At 44.6% G+C, this 19,827-nt stretch overlaps 1 protein-coding gene across 3 annotated transcripts in view; it reads left to right on the top strand.

Annotated features, from left to right (window-relative positions):
• Positions 1–307: 307 nt before the first annotated feature.
• Positions 308–19,827, top strand: part of GLRX3 (glutaredoxin 3) — a 34,034-nt gene continuing 14,514 nt past the window's right edge. The window contains exons 1-4 of one of the 3 annotated variants that reach the window (XR_006416224.1): positions 308–509; positions 3,532–3,640; positions 8,923–8,997; positions 9,445–9,646. Coding sequence is in view for 2 of the 3 variants with exons in the window: in XM_044445627.1 (XP_044301562.1) it covers positions 418–509; positions 3,532–3,640; positions 8,923–8,997; positions 9,445–9,646 (478 nt within the window). In the remaining variant the exon portion in view is untranslated. The remainder of the gene's footprint in view (positions 510–3,531; positions 3,641–8,922; positions 8,998–9,444; positions 9,647–19,827) is intronic. The other 2 variants (XM_044445628.1, XM_044445627.1) reach the window with 2 other exon arrangements.

Genomic DNA, 19,827 nt, shown 5'->3' on the forward strand with positions numbered 1-19,827 from the left:
ACCCTAACACGTCTCATCAGCGTCCAGTCCTACTTTTTATCAAACTCCGTCTTCCCCGCAAAAGAGAACAGAAACGTGTAGTCTTACAAAAGTCTTGCTTCCACATGAACCCTCTTAAGTGCTGCAGAATTGTGGGCAAAAATATCTTTACATCAGAACCCTAACAAGGGCTTCCTGTTTTCAAGCACGCACGCGCGTGATTTCAGCCGCCATTCTCGAGAGCAAAGGTGCAATTGGAGTTTTTTCAAAAAACAAAAAAGGGGTGGGGAAGCGAGAAAGGCTGAGCATGCGCCATGAGGTGGTCTAGAGACAAGGGCAGGCTCGGCAGCGGCTTGTGTTGTTAGCGCCTCCCTTTTCGTCTCCTTCCTTCCTTCCTTCCTTCCTTGCTTGGCCACGGCGCGTAGATCAACATCAGCTATGGCGGCGGAAGGAGGAGCAGCGGCGGTCCCAGCTGTGGTGGAAGCCGCATCTACGGGCCAGTTCCAGGATCTGCTTCAGCAGCCGGGCAGGTACGTAAAGAGCCGCTGCCGCCACCACCTTCTCCTTCGCCCTTGTTCCCGCGCCTTGCTCGAGGTTCGCTTTGACTCTTTGGGCATGGTGGGCAGAGAGGCCAAGGAAGAGGAGCCACAACCGAAAGCGGACGGTTGCATCGTCCGTTGCTAGGCCCGTTCTCCGGGTTGTACAGACACGATCTCAAGCTGTGGGCTCCCAGGCATGTTTTTGCTGAAGTAGGCTTCGTTGCGTTGAATGGGGGTTGCTCCCAAGTTCATCGCCTGCTTGGGAATGGAACCTCAGTTACCCCATAAACTTTATGATATTAGGTGGGAATTAGTAAGATGTTTTAGGATGAAGTCTTATCCATGACATGACACAAAAATCATAGATAGGATTTGTGGCCTTGCTTCTAAACGTGTATAGGATTGTAACCTTATTCTGCCTCTTGTGCCGTTGTCACAATGGACCTTATTTCCAGGCTGACCCAAAATAATTTGCTGCTGAGCCAAAGGACAACATGAAGACCCCTGCCCCTAGGTCATTGTACTTTAACCTCAAGTTTGCTCATGTTATTTGAGAATCTGAGGCAGAAGATCCCACAAGAGCCCCACCTCACCCTATCAATAAAAATGCAGTAAATATTTAAGGGATACAGTACTAAGCATACTTAGACAGATTGGAAAGCCCTACAATTCACAGCACTCAGCACTTAATGTGACTGGAATGCAGTAAGTCATAGGACTCATTTCATTTGAAACCTGTTTAGGATTGTGCCCTTAGTAACTTGACATTTTGTAGCCCTTTCATGGCACCCCAAATTTTCTGCTTCACTCTGCCTAATAGTGGAACCAGCCTTGATTCCAGGGTTAAGTTTTTTCCCTGCTGTTATCTTCCAAATATATGAGTTTTCAAGGGCCAGTCCATTAAAGAAAGCAAGAAATAAAAGTTTACATGTGTGTGTAATGGTTCCTCCACAGAATTAGGATGATTTGATGGGAAGAGGTTGGGACTACTTGTAGCCTAGCAACATCAAAGGGAAACTTAGCTCCCATCAGCTGGAAATTTTCAAGTTTCCCACTCCTGGATTAAGGCCATGATATCCAATCAGGCTTAAGACTCTCCTTTTAGATAATCAACTCCCTATCTGAAGTACACTGAAAAATGCATATGAGAATATATATGTAATATATACTTATATATTTCTAAGGAATAGAGTCCAACTAGGGAATAGATATGTAAGGGGCCTTATCCATCATTCTTCTCTCCCTGTGGTGCCTGTGTGATTTTTCTCAGAATGCCTAATGAACCATCTTTCCTAAATAGCTGTTGAAGTAGATTTCCTAGAGGGAAGATCTCTTACAGCTGTCTAAATATATAAAGGATTAAAAAACAGTCCATGATGTCCTGATTTTTAGAAGACTGTTTCCCATACAATTTGGTGAGGTGTTGATCTTCTGGAAAAAGGAATGTCAGTTCACAGCTATGTGTGATGTGTACCCATGATGTCTAAAAACTACTTTTAATATCTGTCTGAAGAGGCCACAGTCACCACATTTAAATACTGCATGTAAGTCCTTCTATGGTGGGTGAAAAAGTAGATCACTGGTTTGCTGGTTTGAAACAAAGATTTCAGATTCCCAGTTCTCGAACAGCAGTATTTCTTTTTCTACTTAAATTAGGCAGTGGGAAAAGAAGAAAGTTTGGGGTAACCAGGAGCACATGTCCATGTGAAAGGACTCTGCTCAGTTCAGTTCTGATACTGAAAACAAATTGTAGGCTCAGAAAGTGCTCAGAATCACCCTGTTCTATAATACTAAGTTTGTGATGTGCTCTTATGTTAAGATGACAGATTGTAACTGATTTGTTCGGGTTCATGTGCCTCCAACTATTTTGAATATGCAAACTTATTATGTAATAATATTATGTAATATGTAAGCCCAGATACCAGACATGAAGCAACCCACAGTTAAGAATTAAAGGTAACTTCACTGTGGTTTGTTTAATCCGTGATTAAGCCTTAGCATCTAGATCTGCATGTTACAAAATAATGTCTGATCAAGACAGCAGCACATACAGATTTGGCTCTGTAACTTGTAAATGTTGTCTTTTCCATCTAGCTGTTGTTGTTGGTAGATCTTGGTGTACTAGTAGATCCTCAAGGTAGATTTGAACAAACCTGTAGTCTACCCACTCCTGTTTTAAATGTGTAGCTATAACAAGAGATGGGTTGATGGACCCTCACATGCTTCATCAAAAAGGACCCCTTTTGGTATTTCCTTTTGGTCTGAAGTGTGGTTATTGTGGAGTAATGGTTAGAGAGGCAGCAGCTCTCTACTTCTGAGAATTTTTCTTTCTGGTTTTGAAACCTTTCCAGTACAAGTGTGGGTCTTTGGAAGAAGGACTTTTCTTATAATGCTTGAAAGCTAGAGCCAAGTAAATGTGGGAAGAACCCTCTCAGAGAGAGGATGTTTCACTTACCAGTGTAATTCCTGTGGGTAGGATCTGTAAATTCCTGCTTTTAACCAATTAATTATAAATATACCCACCTGAACCCTTTGGGAGTGTATTTCTGCAGATTCTCTAGATGGGATACAGAGGGAGTAGCAGTGAGTAGATCACTCCCTGGCCTTCAGTAGAATCAGAATGCAGATCACAAGCAATATAAGGATAAAGAAAACATTGATTTGTTGAACCAGTGTGTGCCAGCCAATCTATAGGAAGAGGTTTAGACTTTAGACTATAATTCTCACCAGCCCAATGAGCATAGTTGATGGACAGGGATAATGGGAGTTGTAGTCAAAACTTCTGGAGGGTATCATTGTGGGATAAGGCTGATCTAGCCCTTCACTGTCTACTACTTTGACAGTGGATCTCCATTTCCTATCCATTTTCCTCAGTATAGATAGACCATATTTGTCTCTGCACCCTGAGAACATTTATTGTGGTGCCAGTTGCTTTTATTTTGCATTGCTTTGTTGATCTTCAACCTGTTCTGCATAAATGCCTGACCTCTGTGTTCATCCCTGTTTGTCACAGGTCTTTAGTGGTGGTTCATTTTTGGGCCCCATGGGCTCCTCAGTGTGTCCAGATGAATAATGTCATGGCTGAACTAGCAAAGGAGCACCCACAGGTTACATTTGTGAAAGTAAGTTCAACTGATCATATATAATATACTTTTGGTCTAGCATGGATGCTGGCTATGTGCATTAAGGAAAAAGGTGAAAATGTGACATACTGGTCCAGCTTCTTGATAGGGCTTAAAAACTTGTGTAACTGGGAGCATTTCAGCTTTACAGTTACTGCTTTGTCCTCTCTTGATTGGTGCTGTACTGACTTTCTTTAGTAGAAGTATATATGGCTTTCACCCATTAAAATTTCATCCATTAAAAACTGATGGAAACTGTTGAGGTCTGTGTAATGCTCAGCAGCTGAGAAAATTTCATAAATTTCTTCTGTAACAGTGAGAGCTGAGCTCATCATGGGTGAATGTGAGATAATTCTTTCCAGCCCTTGCATTCTTGTCATGCTATACTTTTAATATATGCATTTTTAAAAAAATGGATTTGGAATGGAGAGGGTGAGATATTTACATGTGTACTTGCTTATGCACACAGTTATTTAAAATCCAAGCTTGTGCTCTGTGAAGAATTGACTGTTAGTGAAATGGTTACTACTTTTGATCAGTGGAACTTTAGTGATGGTTCGGTGGAAGCCTTGGTATAGTGGTAGTAAGGGAGTACTTTTCATAATAAGAGAATTTGAGATAAAGAATCCTCAGAAAGGGTCTGAGGATGCAAACAAACATGGGAGTCCTAGGATTCCATAAGTTGACTTGAAATAACCATCAATATTTGCTTTTCCATCGTTATTTGCTTTTCAGCGCCAGGCGAAGACCTTTTTATTCAAGCGGCATTTTAACTGTTAATATTATTGAATTTTATCTGGCCAGGGCGGCTTATTTTATACTGTATTGTTGTATTTTTAATTTAATATTTATATTTTTAATTTATATTATAATTATTTTAACTTAGTGATGTAAGCTGCCCCAAGGCTTTGGTGAATGGGGCGGCATAAAAAACGTTTTAATAAATAATAAATAAATAAATAAATATCTTTGACTACCAAAGCATTCATTAGAATTTGAATATTTTATTTATTGATTTATTTACAATATTTTTACCCAGTCCTATACAAACGTCCCAAGACGGCTTACAACATAAATAAATCATAACAATAAATAAATATGACAAAAATACAATAACATAACAAGCATAACGGAATGTGACTGAGAATGACCGTATTAAAACCTAGTTAAAACATTTAAATATTAAAATACTGGGCAAATAAAAAGGTTTTTACCTGGCATCAAAAGGGATATAACATTGGTGCCAGGCAAACATCTCTGGGGAGCACATTCCACAGTTGGGGCACCACCGTGGAGAAGGGTATTCTCCCTCCTAACCTCCTTCAGGGAGGGTTCCCGGAGCAGGGCCTCTGCCTCAGGTCTTAAGGGGCAGGAAGGCATATAGGGAAGAAGACGTTCTTTCAGGTATCCTGGTCCCAAGCCGTTTAGGGCTTTATAGGTCAACACCAGAACCATAAATTGGGCCCGGACTTCAGTGCAGCTGATAGAGGACTGCATTATGTGAGAATAATGACCAGCCCCCATCAGAATCTGGCAGCTCCGTTTTGAACCATTTCAAGTATCTGGACCGTCTTCAAGGGCAGCCCCATGTAGAGTATGTTATAATAATCCAACTGGGAATCCAACTGACACCAGAGCATGTGTCACCATTGCCAAGCAGTGCTCATCCAGGTAAGGATGCAGCTGATGGATCAGCCGAAGCTGAAGGAAAGGACTCCTCGCCACCGCTGCCACCTGAACCTTCAGGAACAACTCTGGGTTGAGGAGCATTCTCAGGCTACAGAACCTGTCCTTTAGAGGGAGTGCAACCCCATCCAGGATAGGGCCAAAATCACTTACCTGGAAATCCAAACTGCCCACCAAAAGGACTTCCATCTTAATCTGGATTGAGTCTCAGTTTATTGGCCCTCATTCAGTCCATCACCTTGGCCAGGCACCGGTTAAAGTTAATATTGTGCCTTTTTAGTTACTTGAGCTAGGTTTTCCCATGTAATAGTCAATGGTTTGTCCACAACTAATGCATTTGGCAATTAGTTTAAATCCTGATCTTCTTATCCCAGGGATTTGAGATTAAGTTAGCAATACTGCTCTTTTTTTAAAAAAAGTTCCTACTACTTACTTGATTTGATGCAGTGATGCTTTTGGTTAGGCAAACAGATTCTTTCCTTATTGTTTTGTATGTACTGTAATGGACTAGGATAGATAACCACTACTTTGAGTTCTCATAATTATGCCTCATAACTGCTTTGATACAGCATATAGGCAGTAGGGATGTGTACGTGTCCCGGTAAGAGAGCTCCAATGAGCAAGAAAGAACAAATGGACTACAACTAAATGGTGCTCATTTTAAAAGTAGTTCAATGATGAAATGAATTTGTGATGATAAAGGTACAAAATTATATGATAATTCTATTTTTGGCATCTGTGGTAGACTTCCTTAAAATGAGCCATTTCTGACCAGCCATGCTTTTATTGATAAAATCTGATTTTCAGTGTTTTCATTCTTTTGTATTTGGCCTTTTTCCCATTATTATTTGCTGTCCAGAAATTATTTTTCAGAAGTAGAACATCCCTCATGGTGGGTAGAATGAACAATGGAGAGATTCTCGGTTCAAGTAGTTCCAGGTCTTTTTCCTTTTCACATACCACCTTGCTGCTCTTTCCCTTGCTTCTGATGGCTCTGATCAAGCAACTACGATCAACAGGAATCCCTGGAAGATGGCCATGCCGCTTGCCTTGTCAGGTGGCAAAGACCAGAACCAGGCAGCTTGGGACTGCTTGCACAGCATGCTGTGGGGGTGGCGGTGGCGGCAGTGGTATTCTCAGCTGCATATAGGAGCAGCAACTCACACAACCCACTTTTTTCACTTGCTTAGGGCTGCTGCTGGCACCAAGGGAACTGAGCAGATCATAGCAGGAAAAGAGAAAGAGCTGGTGCAGACCAGTTCTCCTGTTGATGGCAGCAGCCCTGAGTGAGTGGGAAGAGCAGGAACTGAGCTGATTGAAGCAGGAAGAGGGAAAGAGCTGGCACAGATCAGTTCTCCTAGTGACGGCAGCAGCACTGAGCAAGTGGAAAAAGCAGACTGAGCTTGGGTTGCTGCTTTTATATGCAGCTCCTCCTCAGGGCTTTTTCGCATACCGTCAGGGAATCTCCTGTGGACCAGCACTTGAAAACCACTGCTCTAGATTACACCCAAAAGATTTTGCTGTGATGCATTTCTGTGGATTTAAGTATCTGTAACTGAGCACCACATTTTAGCAGGACAGCTTTGATCATGTTAAAAGGTTTGTAGTAGAACTAATGTTAGGATAATACTAGTATTATTTGTGCTGGAGTAATATGGCATTAGGTTCGCTGTAGAGGTAAAGCTGCATAATCTATAACCGTATTGTTCAAAATCAAATTAATTACAAAATTCAGCTGTTTGCATACTATTAGCAGCAATTCATAGAAAATTGATGGGATTTTACATGAATTATTATGAGGATGGAAGAAACATGAAAATATAGCATCAGTTAAGCTATGCTGAATAATAACTTGAAAAAAGAAATGAAAAGTTTATTGGCTTCATTTGTCCTATATAGCTGATCAGTGGTTTTGCCACTTTGGAAGGACCAGCATTCCCTGTGCTAGTTAAGTTTTTCCTGTAATGGGATACATTAGTGTCATTATCATTTATGATAACAATGTTAAAATGCATTGTATTAATAGTATGCATTTTAAAATAAATGAACACTACCATTTATTTTAAAATGCATACAATTCTTTAAATCCCACCACAATCTTCAGCTCTCAGAGTCCTGCAGTAATGTGAAATATATACATAAATAAAAGCCTGTTGGTATAGGGGAGCTTTTGAATAGTATCTCACATTTATGCTCAGGTGATTTATATGCCAGCAGAGCACTGATAAATTTGGAGTGCCCTCTGGGTTAATTTTGGTTGGAGATAAACTTTGGGGATGAAGTTATTGAGTTCAAAAATATGAAAGCTGGTAGTCTGAGCAGAGACCAGGCCAGATGACAGTGGATCTAACATACATTACCAAATATTATCAACACCATGATTTAAGCTGCAATCCTGAGCGTACTTGCTAGAGAGTGCATAAAATGTAGGATCACCTCCAGACATAGGACAAAACAAAGCTGCCTTCAGGAAGATTAGAAAAGCTCAGAACCATAAAGCTTCTAAATTTTGCCCTGTTATACCATATATAGCATAGCTTTAATGTTTCCTACTGCAGAGCCAGTAGAGCAGCGGAAAATTGTTCCTGCAGGTTCTGATCCTGTGAATTCTTTGGCCAGGTGTGCAGATAGGACTTTCCTTTCCTCTTGGCTTCTAGTCCTTCCTTTTCTCTCACTGGAGAACCCCCTTTTCCTCCTTTTTTGAGGTCACTGGGAAAGCTGCCATGGAACTTTCTGCTGTGTTTGGGGGCGGAGTGGGGTGAAGAGCCTCTGGGGTCATAGCTCTGTTAAGGCCTCAGAGGTAAAAGCTTTCAGTGTCCATTGTCCCCTTGGACAGTGTCAAAGGAGCATAGGATTGCACTTCCCAATCTCTTAAGCAAAATATCTACATTTACTTCCCATCTTTCAACTATTCAGTCTTGCCATTGGTCATTCCTGAGTATATCAGAGTCTACTGACTCGGTAAATGGAAATCTGTGCACTGTTTGAGTTTCCTACAGTTTCATGTTTGATTATCTATGTTTGAGGACAGTAGCATACTAATATCTAGCAGTCTTGCAGGAGTTAACCACTAAAATTTAGCAGACATCAATAGTTTATTGGTGAAATACTCTTTTTTTGCTTCATAATTTGCAGAAGGCTCCAAATGTCATTCATGATGTACTGCCTCCTGAAATTAGTCAATAGAGCAAACAGCAAGAATTGCTGTGGGCAGAAAATAAGCACTGTAATCATGACATAACTGGGGTCAGTGATTTATGGATTTCAATATAGTAGTAGCTGCATATGATTGAAAATTTACTAGGTCACCAGTGCACCAAGAATTTTATTCACAGCCTCCAGGCATCTTTTGAAATGTGCAACAAAATAAAAACCTCTGAACCTGTTTTGACACTGCAGGCTCAGTGGATGACAAGCCTGCCCTGTGAGTTTCATTTAAATGCAAATGTGTCACAAACTTTTGCACTGAAATCCTTTTTAAACATTTAACGTGACTAAAAGAACAGTGTAGACAAGATCAGCCAGCACAGTCTCAACTATAAATAAGAGAATGAAAATAAAACCGTATTTTATTACTTCTTTTCCTTTTTTTTAAGCTGGAAGCTGAAGTAGTTCCAGAAGTTTCTGAAAAATATGAGATTACTTCTGTTCCAACGTTCCTATTTTTTAAGGTAGGCTTATTTTAACTTGCATGCATGTATGGATATGCCCAATACAAGCAACAATAATGGTGTGGGATAACATTTGATTTAAAGCTGCTAGGAATTTTGTATATCTTAACTGAGTGGGTAAAGCCCAGTTCACATATCTGATGATCCTCTATACTGAAGCTCACAAAAATGTTTGTAGAGGAGTGCATGCTACTAAATCTGTTTTTAGTGGTGCACAGTTTAGTAATGACATGAAAATGACCATCAATTGCCCATTGTGGTGACCTGTTCAGAATATTTTTGCAAGTGTTTATTATTATAATAAGGTTTAACAGAATTTAGTTCACTTTGTGCCTATTTGGGGATAAACAGTTATACATTACCTCAAAAGAATGTCCTACTAGTTTTCAGAATGCAGTTCTTGTGGCACTCATAACATTTACTAGCATTGCTTTTCTTTATTGGCAGAATTTCCAAAAAATTGATCAACTAGATGGCGCTCATGCACCAGAATTGACCAAAAAAGTTCAGCGCCTTGTATCTAGTGTGACCATTCCAACTGGTTGCACTGATGGTGTTAAAGAGGATCTCGGTATGCGACTCAAGAAACTGACAAATGCTGCACCTTGTATGTTGTTTATGAAGGGAACACCTCAGGATCCTCGTTGTGGTAAGAACCATTTCAAATTTATGTTTTAGTACAGCAGAGTGGAAAGCTGAAGAAAGGAGAGGGCATATGTCCGTAGGTCGTCCACACAGCCTGTTTCTATGAGTTCCTGTAGGATGAACACCAGCGTTAGAAGGAGAATAGAATAGGACATATTTGGTCTCTCCTAAAACCATAGAAAGGGAGATATTTTAAGAGAGGAGCTTTTTGGGTGGGAAAGATGAACCAGGTGGTGGAACAATTGCCCTTATAAATCCAACATAAATAATTGAAGATGCTTTGGGGTATTCAGCTGAGCTATATGTTTTGATTGGTGAGGTTAATAAAACTAGATAAGGGTCTTGCTCTTCTCTTGGAACTTTCTGCCCCATCCTCATTTTCAGCTACTCTGTATCACTCAAGGGGGACAGGATGCCCCATACTTTGAGAACCACTGCGCTGGAGTAATCACATTGAGCTGAATGCGATTGCTTCAGAAAATATAACATAATGGATAACACCTAGCCATTTGTTATAAAACTCCTATATAACATGAACCAGAAACCTGTAGTTAGCATTCATGGTGAAGAAACATTAGCTTTCCATCAGTGAATGTAACAGGTTAGTGATTTTGTTGAAGGATATGCTGATGCTTTAGTAGACTAACCAAAGGAAAAAAGGTAGTGTCCTTGAACATTAGAGTTACACGCTCGCTCTCTCTGGAGAGCCATACAAGCACACACCCTTGCTTACTTATTTTCAACTTTCTGAAAATGGGTCAAATTAATTTCCTGTTCCATGATCTGATGTAGGCCAAAAGAGCTAAATGTTAATACTCTCTACTATGTAACTGTATATGTAAGAACCACGGTACAGCACTACATTGTAGTACTGGTTGCTTTCTCTACAACAGTGGCAGGTCAAAGTTAGTTCAGAATCTACTGAGAAATCTGCAGTAGATTAGCATTAACATTAGCACCAAATGAAAGGCTCCCTACCCTAAATTAAGCCACTGTGAGGAAAAAAAACACCTTCTGGTGACCCAAGGATTGATGTTTGGTCTTGGGCCAGGCATGCACTTAAAGACATTCTGGTCTTAATTCTTAGAGAATGTCTGCCCTTCCAAGCCACTGTTTGTACTTAGCCAAAGGTGATGGATCTTGTGATTTTAGTTTTTAAAAAATCTGCAAATCCAAAGTCTGCAGTACCAGTGACAGAACCTGAATTATGTATGTGGTATTGCTAAAGTCTTGTGTTGTGCAGTGTGCTTGTATGGCTCTCCAGAGAGAGCAAGAGTGTATCTCTAATGAGGTAGGTACACTTTTCTAGTTGGGTGGCTTTTTGAGGACTATTACTAATTGCAGTAGCTGAGCAGCGAGTTATACATCTGGCATGATTTGCATATAGTAGAGGAGAATTAAAAGGAGCATATAATAGAAAGGCTGAAAAATAAATTTCTATTCTACCTGCACTAATCTCCTTAGATGAACAACATCAGATCTTGGTGTATGCTTTCCAAGAAGAACCACAGTGAGGTCTGCCTTTTTTAGTGACCTGTATTTGCCTAAAGGCATGCGTACTGGTGGGTGATCTGCATTTTGTGCCTCAGTCAGCATGCACGCTCATTTGAGCTCAAGCTCTCTTGCTCTCTCTCACCCCCCCCCCCCCGCACACACACACATGCACAAATAGCACATTAATGATGCCTTTGGTTCTTGTTTCTCACTTCCTTGAAGGGGATCCCTTAAAAAGCGGCTGTGATAATAGCCTGAGTGGGTGAACTGAAGGCCTAGAGGAAGGAAGCAACCCCTTTTGCTCTAGTTTCCTCAAGCTTTCTAGCTAGGCTTAGCTCACACACAGCATATCTGTGCTTCCAAAGCAGCTTTAGGCTCCAGAGAGATCAACTGGGAGGTTTTGCTTGGTGTTGTTTGTGAAGAAGAAATACCAGATAGTTTGTGTCCAGGCTAATTTTCATACTAATAAAAGCAGATTGTCAATTGTAACAGAGTGTAATTGGATCTTGGTATGGAATCAGAAATCCTTGTTATGTTCTGCATTTCACCACTTCCAATGGAAAGCCAATTCATAATAATGTTAAATGAGGTCTATCCCCTTGGCTCTGTGTTCACAGGCTTGTTGCTTGCTTACATTATTAGCATTATAATTGTACTTAGCTTTCAATCACTAGCAGCCCAGCATCTGCACCACTATTATACTGGTCTGTATGTTCTCATATGTGCACTTCAACTGTGCTTTCATTACCTTTTGTATTGCTCAGATTTATTTGTTCAGAAAGTCAGCCTAAATCTTTTGTTATGGGAATAAAGCAGTGTTGGCACTTTATCCTTAAGCATAACATTTCCAGTCTGCTACTTTAACCCTTAAAAATGAAACACCACCAATCAATCTTTTCTCCTCTACATGTACTTGCCTACAGCAAAAATAAAGTATGCTCCCCCTCAGCCCCTTACAGTAGAAATGAGTTAATATATTGGCAGCAGAATAACCATCAGCAATCAGCCTGTAGCTGTTTACTAATGAACTCCCAGATGAATGAGGGAAAAGAAATCCTGGATCCATGTTTCACTCAAGGCTGTACAAGAACTTAATGCTTCAGTTGTGGGAAGAAAAGCAACTTAGATGCCATATAAATAAATGCTGTTTGCTCATGGCTCAAAATGCAGATCATGGAGACCTCAAGCTACAATACAAATCAAAAGCTATGAATGAATTTGCCAGACAGAAATCATGTCAACAGTTCTTTTGTGTGTACATTCCTGAAACTTTCAAACCTGCCACTTTAAAACTTGTATATTAGACCCTTTTGAAAATTAGTTGGAATTAAAGCCACACATGTGTGTGCACATGCATTCAAACACAATCATATATGCAATGTACATACAGATACCTAAGGAAGATGTTTCTGTTTTGGTGGAGAGAATGTTACAATAGTAGAGAAAAAGAAATTACATAGGCTGCTGATTCAGTTAGGATGATACTTGTACTGTTTAGTAATTTAGGCACAGGTTCACTTTACAGCTTTTTTGAATTTTATATAAGTGGGCTAGCTAATTCCACAATAAAAGGTGCCACCTGTTTGGTCTGAGCAGTGCATCAAACAGTTGAAACACAAAAATGGCCCATTGTAATTAAGATTTTAATGGAGTGATCCATTTAGCCTGCACAAATTATTTAAAGGACTAATTCTGTGAATTCTTGTGGTTAGAATCAGCATTCTAGAATGTTTTCCTGCAATGAAAACTTATAGCAGCATCTGAAATTATTTGAATGCTATATTTAAATGTATGATCTTCCTTGATATTAAAATAACAACAATTTTTGGGACAAAAAATATCCTTGTACCTGCATGGACACTGCTGTGCTGTATGATCTCTCTAATTTGGTCTGTGCACATTGCTTTACTGATGGTTTTGTCTAGTCACAAAGTTGTGTTTAACTTATCACAATCCCATGGACAACATTCCTCCAGGCTCTCCTCTCCTCTCCTATCTCCCAGAGTCCACCCAAGCCCACACCAACTGCCCCAGTGACCCTGTCTAGCCCCTTCAAACGTCCCCTTCTCCTTTTACTTTCAATAATTCCCAGCATCAGGGTCTTCTCCAGTGATTCCTTCCTTCTCATGGACTCTCAGGAGCCTTCTCCAACACCCCAATTCAAAGGTATCAATCGGCACTCAGTTTTCCTTATGACCCAACTCTCACAGCCATACATTACAACTGGGAAAACCATAGCTTTGATTATATGAACTTTTGTTGGCAGGGTGATGTCTCTGCTTTTTAGTATGCTGTCTAGATTTGCCATAGCTTTCCTCCCAAGCAGCAAATGTCGTTTAATTTCTTGGCCACAGTCACTGTCTGTGGTGATCTTGGAGCCCAGGAAAATAAAATCTGTCACTACCTCCAATTCTTCCCCATCTATTTGCCAGGAAGTGATTGGACCAGATGCCATGATCTTAGTTTTCTTAATGTTGAGTTCCAAGCCAACTTTTGCATTCTCCTCTTTCCCCTGCATCAAGAGGCTCTTCTTCACTTTCTGTCAATAGAGTCGTATCATCTGCATAACTGAGGTTGTTGATACTTCTCCCGGCATTCTTAATTCCGACTTGTGATTCATCTAGCACAGGCTTTCTCATGATGTACTTTGTATATAAGTTAATAAACAGGGAAAATTATTGCCTTGCCATACTCCTTTCCCAATTTTGAACCAAGACCATTTGTTTCTCAAGAGACATATAAGACGGTCTGGTACTTCCATCCCTTTATGAACTTGCTACAATTTGTTGTGATCCACACAATCAAAGGCTTTAGTGTAGTCAATGAAGTAGAAGTAGATGTTATTCTGGAACTTCCTAGCTTTCTCCATGATCCAGCATATGTTGGTAATTTGATCTCAAGTTCCTCTGCCTCTTTGAAACCCTGCCTGTCCTTCTGCTTGTTCTCGGTCCACATACTGCTGGAGCCTAGCTTGTAGGGTTTTGAGTATAACTTTGCTAGTGTATGAAATGAGCACAATTGTACAGTAGTTTGAACATTCTTTGGCATTGCCCTTCTCTGAGATTGGAATGTAAACTTTTTCCAATCCTGTGGCCACTGTTGCGATTTCCAAATTTGCTGGCATATTGAGTGTAGCACTGTAACTGCACCATCTTTTAGGATTTTGAATTTCAGCTGGAATACTGTCACCTCCACTAGCTTTGTTGTTGCTGAGTTCCTTTTTGACTGTGCTCCGACGTGCTTCGCTGATCAGAAGTTCCACTCCCTGCTTACCTGGTTTGCCATCTTCCTTTTTTCCTTCTCTACAAAAACAAAAAACAACCCCCCACATTCCCCTTTCCTCTGCCGTTCAGAGAGAAGCCAGCTGCCTCTCTCCTCCCTCTTTCCCGTGGAGAATCTGTACTCCTTGCCCTGCTTCTCTCTCCACGTGCACTCCCATTTGAGCCACGTGACCAATTCGGCACCTTGCTGCTGCTCCTCTGGTGCAGCCCAGATGCCCACCACTGATGGGCACTCCAAGTGCCTCCTCTGCCTTGGTGAGGGGCGTGTCGTCAAGACCTGCCCCCCCCCCCCCCCGCCAGGCTTTTAAAAATCAGACCTGCAGGCAGAGGGCCGCCTGCCTCTGCCAGGCCCTATGGCAGGGGGCACTTATGACGGTCAACCCTTCAGAGGCTGACAACCCCCCAGCCAAGGGCACCTCCAAGCCTCACAAGTCTGGGAAAAAGACCTACCTCCCTGGGAGAGGGCCCCTCCGGCAACGGGGTCGCCATGAGGAAGAAGAAGCAGTGCGCCATGAAGGACCCTGCCCCCCCTCCACCAGCATCAGAGACCACCCAGGATCATTCATGAACACCACACCCTGGGGCCTCACTGAACATGACCCCCACGGTCCTGGTTCTGGACTCCCCAGATGTACACCCTGCCTCTGCGGCCAGGAACCTGCTGCCTGTGCCTGAGACCCTGCTAGCACGCAGCCCTTCAACCATGCCAGCCACGAACTGCGGCTCCACCCCTTCAAGGGACCATCCGCTGCAGCCGTTGCCCACGGGCAACATTGCTTTGCCCAGGAGTCACCTGGGAAACTGCCCCCCCCCGCCGGGTTGCGGGGGATTGTTGTTGTGCTCACCAGCCTTCTTGTACTCCAGCACGTCTCCTGCCTTGACCCCATTCACGAGGCGGCCCTGCCCAGCCGACTCCAGCTACTCGGAGTCCTGCGCTCCCCATGGCCACCTAAGGCACTGCAGGCCACGCCACGAGTGCTGCGCCTGGAACCCTACCTCCTGCTCCGATGACTCAGCATTCTGTGAACACCATCAGCACCGCCACCACTCTACAGATGTGGCCTACACCAGGCCTGCTCACCAGCACCACCATTCCCACAGCCCTGCAATGACTCGCTGCCACTGCTCACTTGCTCCATGCTGGGATCATCAGAGCAGGAACCATCGCTATCACCATTCACCTTCAAGGGACTTGGGTCAGATTCGGCACACTCTCCTTCCCCCTTGACTTCTGTCCACTTCACAGACAGGCACACCCTGGACCAGTACCTCTCCTTTTCACCTGCAAAACAGGGTGGTTTCTCTGACCTTGTCCTCCATATGGCCAAGGAGCTCAGCTTCCAAACTTCCCACCCACCTGAACCCAAGGCTGACCCATGTTATGACACCCTGGCGTCAGGGGATGCCATCCCAGTGTCCATCCCCTCCCTGCCCACGCTGTTCTACACAGCCCAGCAGTCCACGATGGCCCCTGTGGGACCCCTGGCCACCTCACATGAGTTTGATTCCGCCTACCAGGTGATAAGGCATTCCCTCTACTGCTCCAGCATCCCAAGCCTAACTTCATCATTGTGGAGTCTATGCAGGGTACACCCCAGAGGGGTCAGTCCACCCTGGTGGACAAGAAGGGTTGCCACCTAGACATCATGGCCAAGAAGGTATATGCAGCTGCTGCCTTGGGTTTTAGGGTCTCCAACTTCGAGGCCACCATGGTCAGATACCAGCTCTTCCTGTGGGAGAAAATGGGTGCCATGGTGGACCAGCTCCTAGACCACCTTTGGGTTGCTATCTGCCTTATACACACTGAGGCAGAAGGTCTGTCAAGGTTCCAACTTGAGGCAACTCAACACCACATCAATTGCAACAGCAAGGCCATGGTGGGTGCCATAGCCCCCTACCGTCGTGCCTGGCTGCACTCTGCCTCCTTGCCTTCCGAGACCCAGGCCCACATTGTGGACTTGTCCTTCGATGGCAAAGGCCTCTTTAATGCCCATATGGATGGGAATATGGACTTCCCTCCACAAGGCATGCACCAATGCCAAATGCATGGGGTTTGGGCAGAGTACGGTGCAGAGGAGGTGGCAAGGAACTCCTGTCACCCCCAACCTCTGCCCCTTCCTTGACTGTCCTGTGCACCCTAGGGCGCTGCCCACCAATCAAAGGCGGGACTTCCAACCCCAGCAGAGGTTCCGCTTAAGCACCAGGATACAAGGCGCAGGTGCTGATGCCCCAGTCAAGGCAGCCCCCCCACTTTCACAGAACATCTGGCCCACTATCTCCCAGCCTGGGAAGGCATTACCACTGACTACAGGGGATACAGAATAGAAGTTGACGCTTTGTCTCCTGTAGGTCGTGCCAAGACTGCACCATTGTCCCCCACCCTCTGGGCAGAAGTCCAGGCCCTTCTAGCGAATGGAGCAATAGAGTGCATCCTCCTATCGGCCCATAGAGGCTTTTACTTCAGGTACTTCACAGTGCCTAAATGGGATGGGAGCCTCAATCTGATCCGGGATCTCAGGGGAGTCAACAAGTTCATCAGCCCCCAAGAGATTAAGAATGGTAACTCTCCAAGGCATCCTCCCTCTCCTCAACAGAGGGGACTGGTTCTCCTCCATTGACCTGAAGGATGCCTATTTCAATATATTTATCCACCCAGACCACAGCTTCTCCATCTTTGGCTGCAGAGCACATAGTCAATCTGATTTCAGTGTTGACCATCCAATGATGTCCATGTGTAGAGTTGTCTCTTGGGTTGTTGAAAAAGAGTGTTTGCAATGACAAGCATGTTCTCTTGACAAAATTCTGCCAGCCTTTGCCCTACTTCATTTTGTACTCCAAGGCCAAACTTGCCTGTTATTCCGGTTATTTTTGGACTTCCTACTTTAGCATCCCAACCCCCCATGATGATAAGGACTTCAGTTTTTGGTGTTATTTCTACAAGGAGTTGTAGGTCTTCATAGAACTGGTCAACTTCAGCCTCTTTGGCATCAGTGGTTGGGGTATAGACTTGGACTACTCTGATGTTGAATGGTTTGCCTTGGATTCGAACTGAGATCATTCTGTCATTTTGGAGATTGTACCCCAGTACTGATTTTCCTACTCTTTTATTGACTATGAAGGCTACTCCATTTTTTCTGAGGGATTCATGCCCGCAGTAGTATACCTTTTGGCTCTGGCCTCTTGGCAGAGCAGCAGAACAGGAGAGGCACAGGCTAGGGGAGAGTGCTGAGTGGCCAGGGGACTGGCGAAGGCAAGGTAGGAACTGGGCAGGGGAGCAGAGAGCCAGGAGCAGCAGAGAGGAAGGGGGCAGGGCCAGAGAGGCTAGAGCAGCCAGGAGGAAGCTGACAGGCGGGGCCACCAGCCTGAGGTTTGTTTGTTTTTGTTTGTGCTGTGCTTTGCTTTGTTTTTCCTCCAATTTAAGTTTTTTTTATCCTTGTGTGTGTGTGCGAGTGGGTTTTTGTCTGGAATAACTGGGCGAGTGAGAGGAACTGCAGGAGAAACAAGGCAGGGGACCAAGGTAAGGTCTCGGAAGGGATCCCAATGGCAGACCAGGAGATGGCCTTGGCAGGAGTCACGGGTGTTGCTGTCCGCTGCGAGAGCTGCGACATGTTTGCCCTTCTCCCCCAGGAGAGGCAGGGATACACTTGCCCTCGGTGCAAGATGGTGACCCTGCTAGAAGAGGAGGTGAGGTGCCTGAGGGCCGAGAGAGCTCTCCTGGCCCCCCCAGAGCAGCCCCCCTCTGGACAGAGGGTTGAGGGAGAGACCACGGGAGGAGCAGCTGCAGAAACATGGAGGTATGTCACCCACAGGAGGAGGAGGCCTGCACGGCCTCCTCCTTCTCCTGGCACCAATCTGAAGCTGGGAAACAGGGTCTCTCCACTTGGGGAGGCTGGGGCTGATGAGGCCTTGGGGGACCAGCAGGACCCCCAGTCTGGGACGTCAGATGGCAAGGGGGCTGCTGCAGGAGAGACGAGGGCCAGGGCACGGCTGCCCACCAGCACCGGGAAGGTACGGCGGCGGGTGATTGTTGTTGTGTACTCCCTGCTGAGGGGCACTGAGGTGGCAGTGTGCCGCCCCAACCTGGGGACAAGGGAGGTTTGCTGCCTGCCGGGTACACGCATCTGGCAGGTGAAGGACAGAGTGGAGCGTCTTGTTCGCTCCGGGGGTCACCAGCCGCTCCTGGTGATCCATGTGGGCACAAACGATGTGGCCAGGCAGAGTGTGGCTGGGACCACCAGGGACTTTGAGGCATTGGGGAAGAAACTCAGGGAACTGAAGGCCCAAGCGGCCTTCTCGTCAATCTTACCTGTCCAAGGATTTGGGCCAGGAAGGGACAGGAGGGCCTCCGAGGTGAACGACTGGCTTAGGGTGTGGTGCCAGAAGGAAAGCTTCAGGTTCCTTGACCACAGCACTCATTTTCTTGCCAATGGACTTCTGGCAAGGGACGGGTTACACCTCACGAGGATGGGGAAAAGGTCCTTTGGAGATGCTCTAGCGAGCTTCGTCCGGAAGACTTTAAACTGAGCCGGGGGGCAGGGTTCAGGCCCCCCAGTAACGTGTCTGCACTGGACAAGTGTGGGGGGGGGATCAGGGCTCTGGGAGCAGGGTTTTAGAGATACTGCAGGGACTGACAGGACTCCTACAGAGAGGGGCCAGGTATCAGGGAGGATAGGAGGAAGGAGGAGGCTGGGAACTCCAGGGAAAGGAAGCGGTGGTAAGGAGTTGAGGTGCATGTACACCAATGCTAGGAGCATGGGTAATAAGCAGGAAGAGCTTGAAGCTCTCCTGGAAATAGGAGGGTATGATCTGGTGGGAATCACAGAAACTTGGTGGGGTGAAAGGTAAGTCTGGAATGTGAACATAGAAGGGTATCACCTTTTTAGACAAGACAGGAAGGGAAAGAGAGATGGGGGCGTGGCTTTATACGTCAGGGAAGGGATAGGATGCAGTGAGATAGAATGCAGCACAGATGGGGATTCGATAGAGGCAATCTGGGTGAAACTTAGGGGTTTTGACAGGGAAAGAGACCTTACAGTGGGGTATGTTATTGCCCTCCAGGTCAACTTGAGACCCTGGATGATGTCCTGACAGGCCAGATTCTAAGGATATCTCGGGGGAGAGACACAGTAATTATGGGAGATTTCACTCTCCCGGATATTACTTGGGAGACTCACTCGGCGGTGACAGCCAGGTCACCTCGCTTCCTAGAAGCTATAGAGGGAGGGTTTTTCACACAGAGGGTCCAAGAGGCGACGAGGGGGGAAACATCCTTGACTTGGTGTTGACCAATAGGGAGGAGCTGATAGATGAAGTACAGATTAGGGGAGCTCTGGATGCGAGTGATCACTCCATCCTTTGCTTTGAGATCAGGGGACTGGGGACGTGCAGTAGGTCGAGCACTAGAAGCTGG

This window comes from Varanus komodoensis, unplaced genomic scaffold, assembly GCF_004798865.1.
Source record: "Varanus komodoensis strain SLA01 unplaced genomic scaffold, ASM479886v1 scaffold49, whole genome shotgun sequence".
NCBI classification, from domain to species: Eukaryota; Metazoa; Chordata; class Lepidosauria; order Squamata; family Varanidae; genus Varanus; species Varanus komodoensis.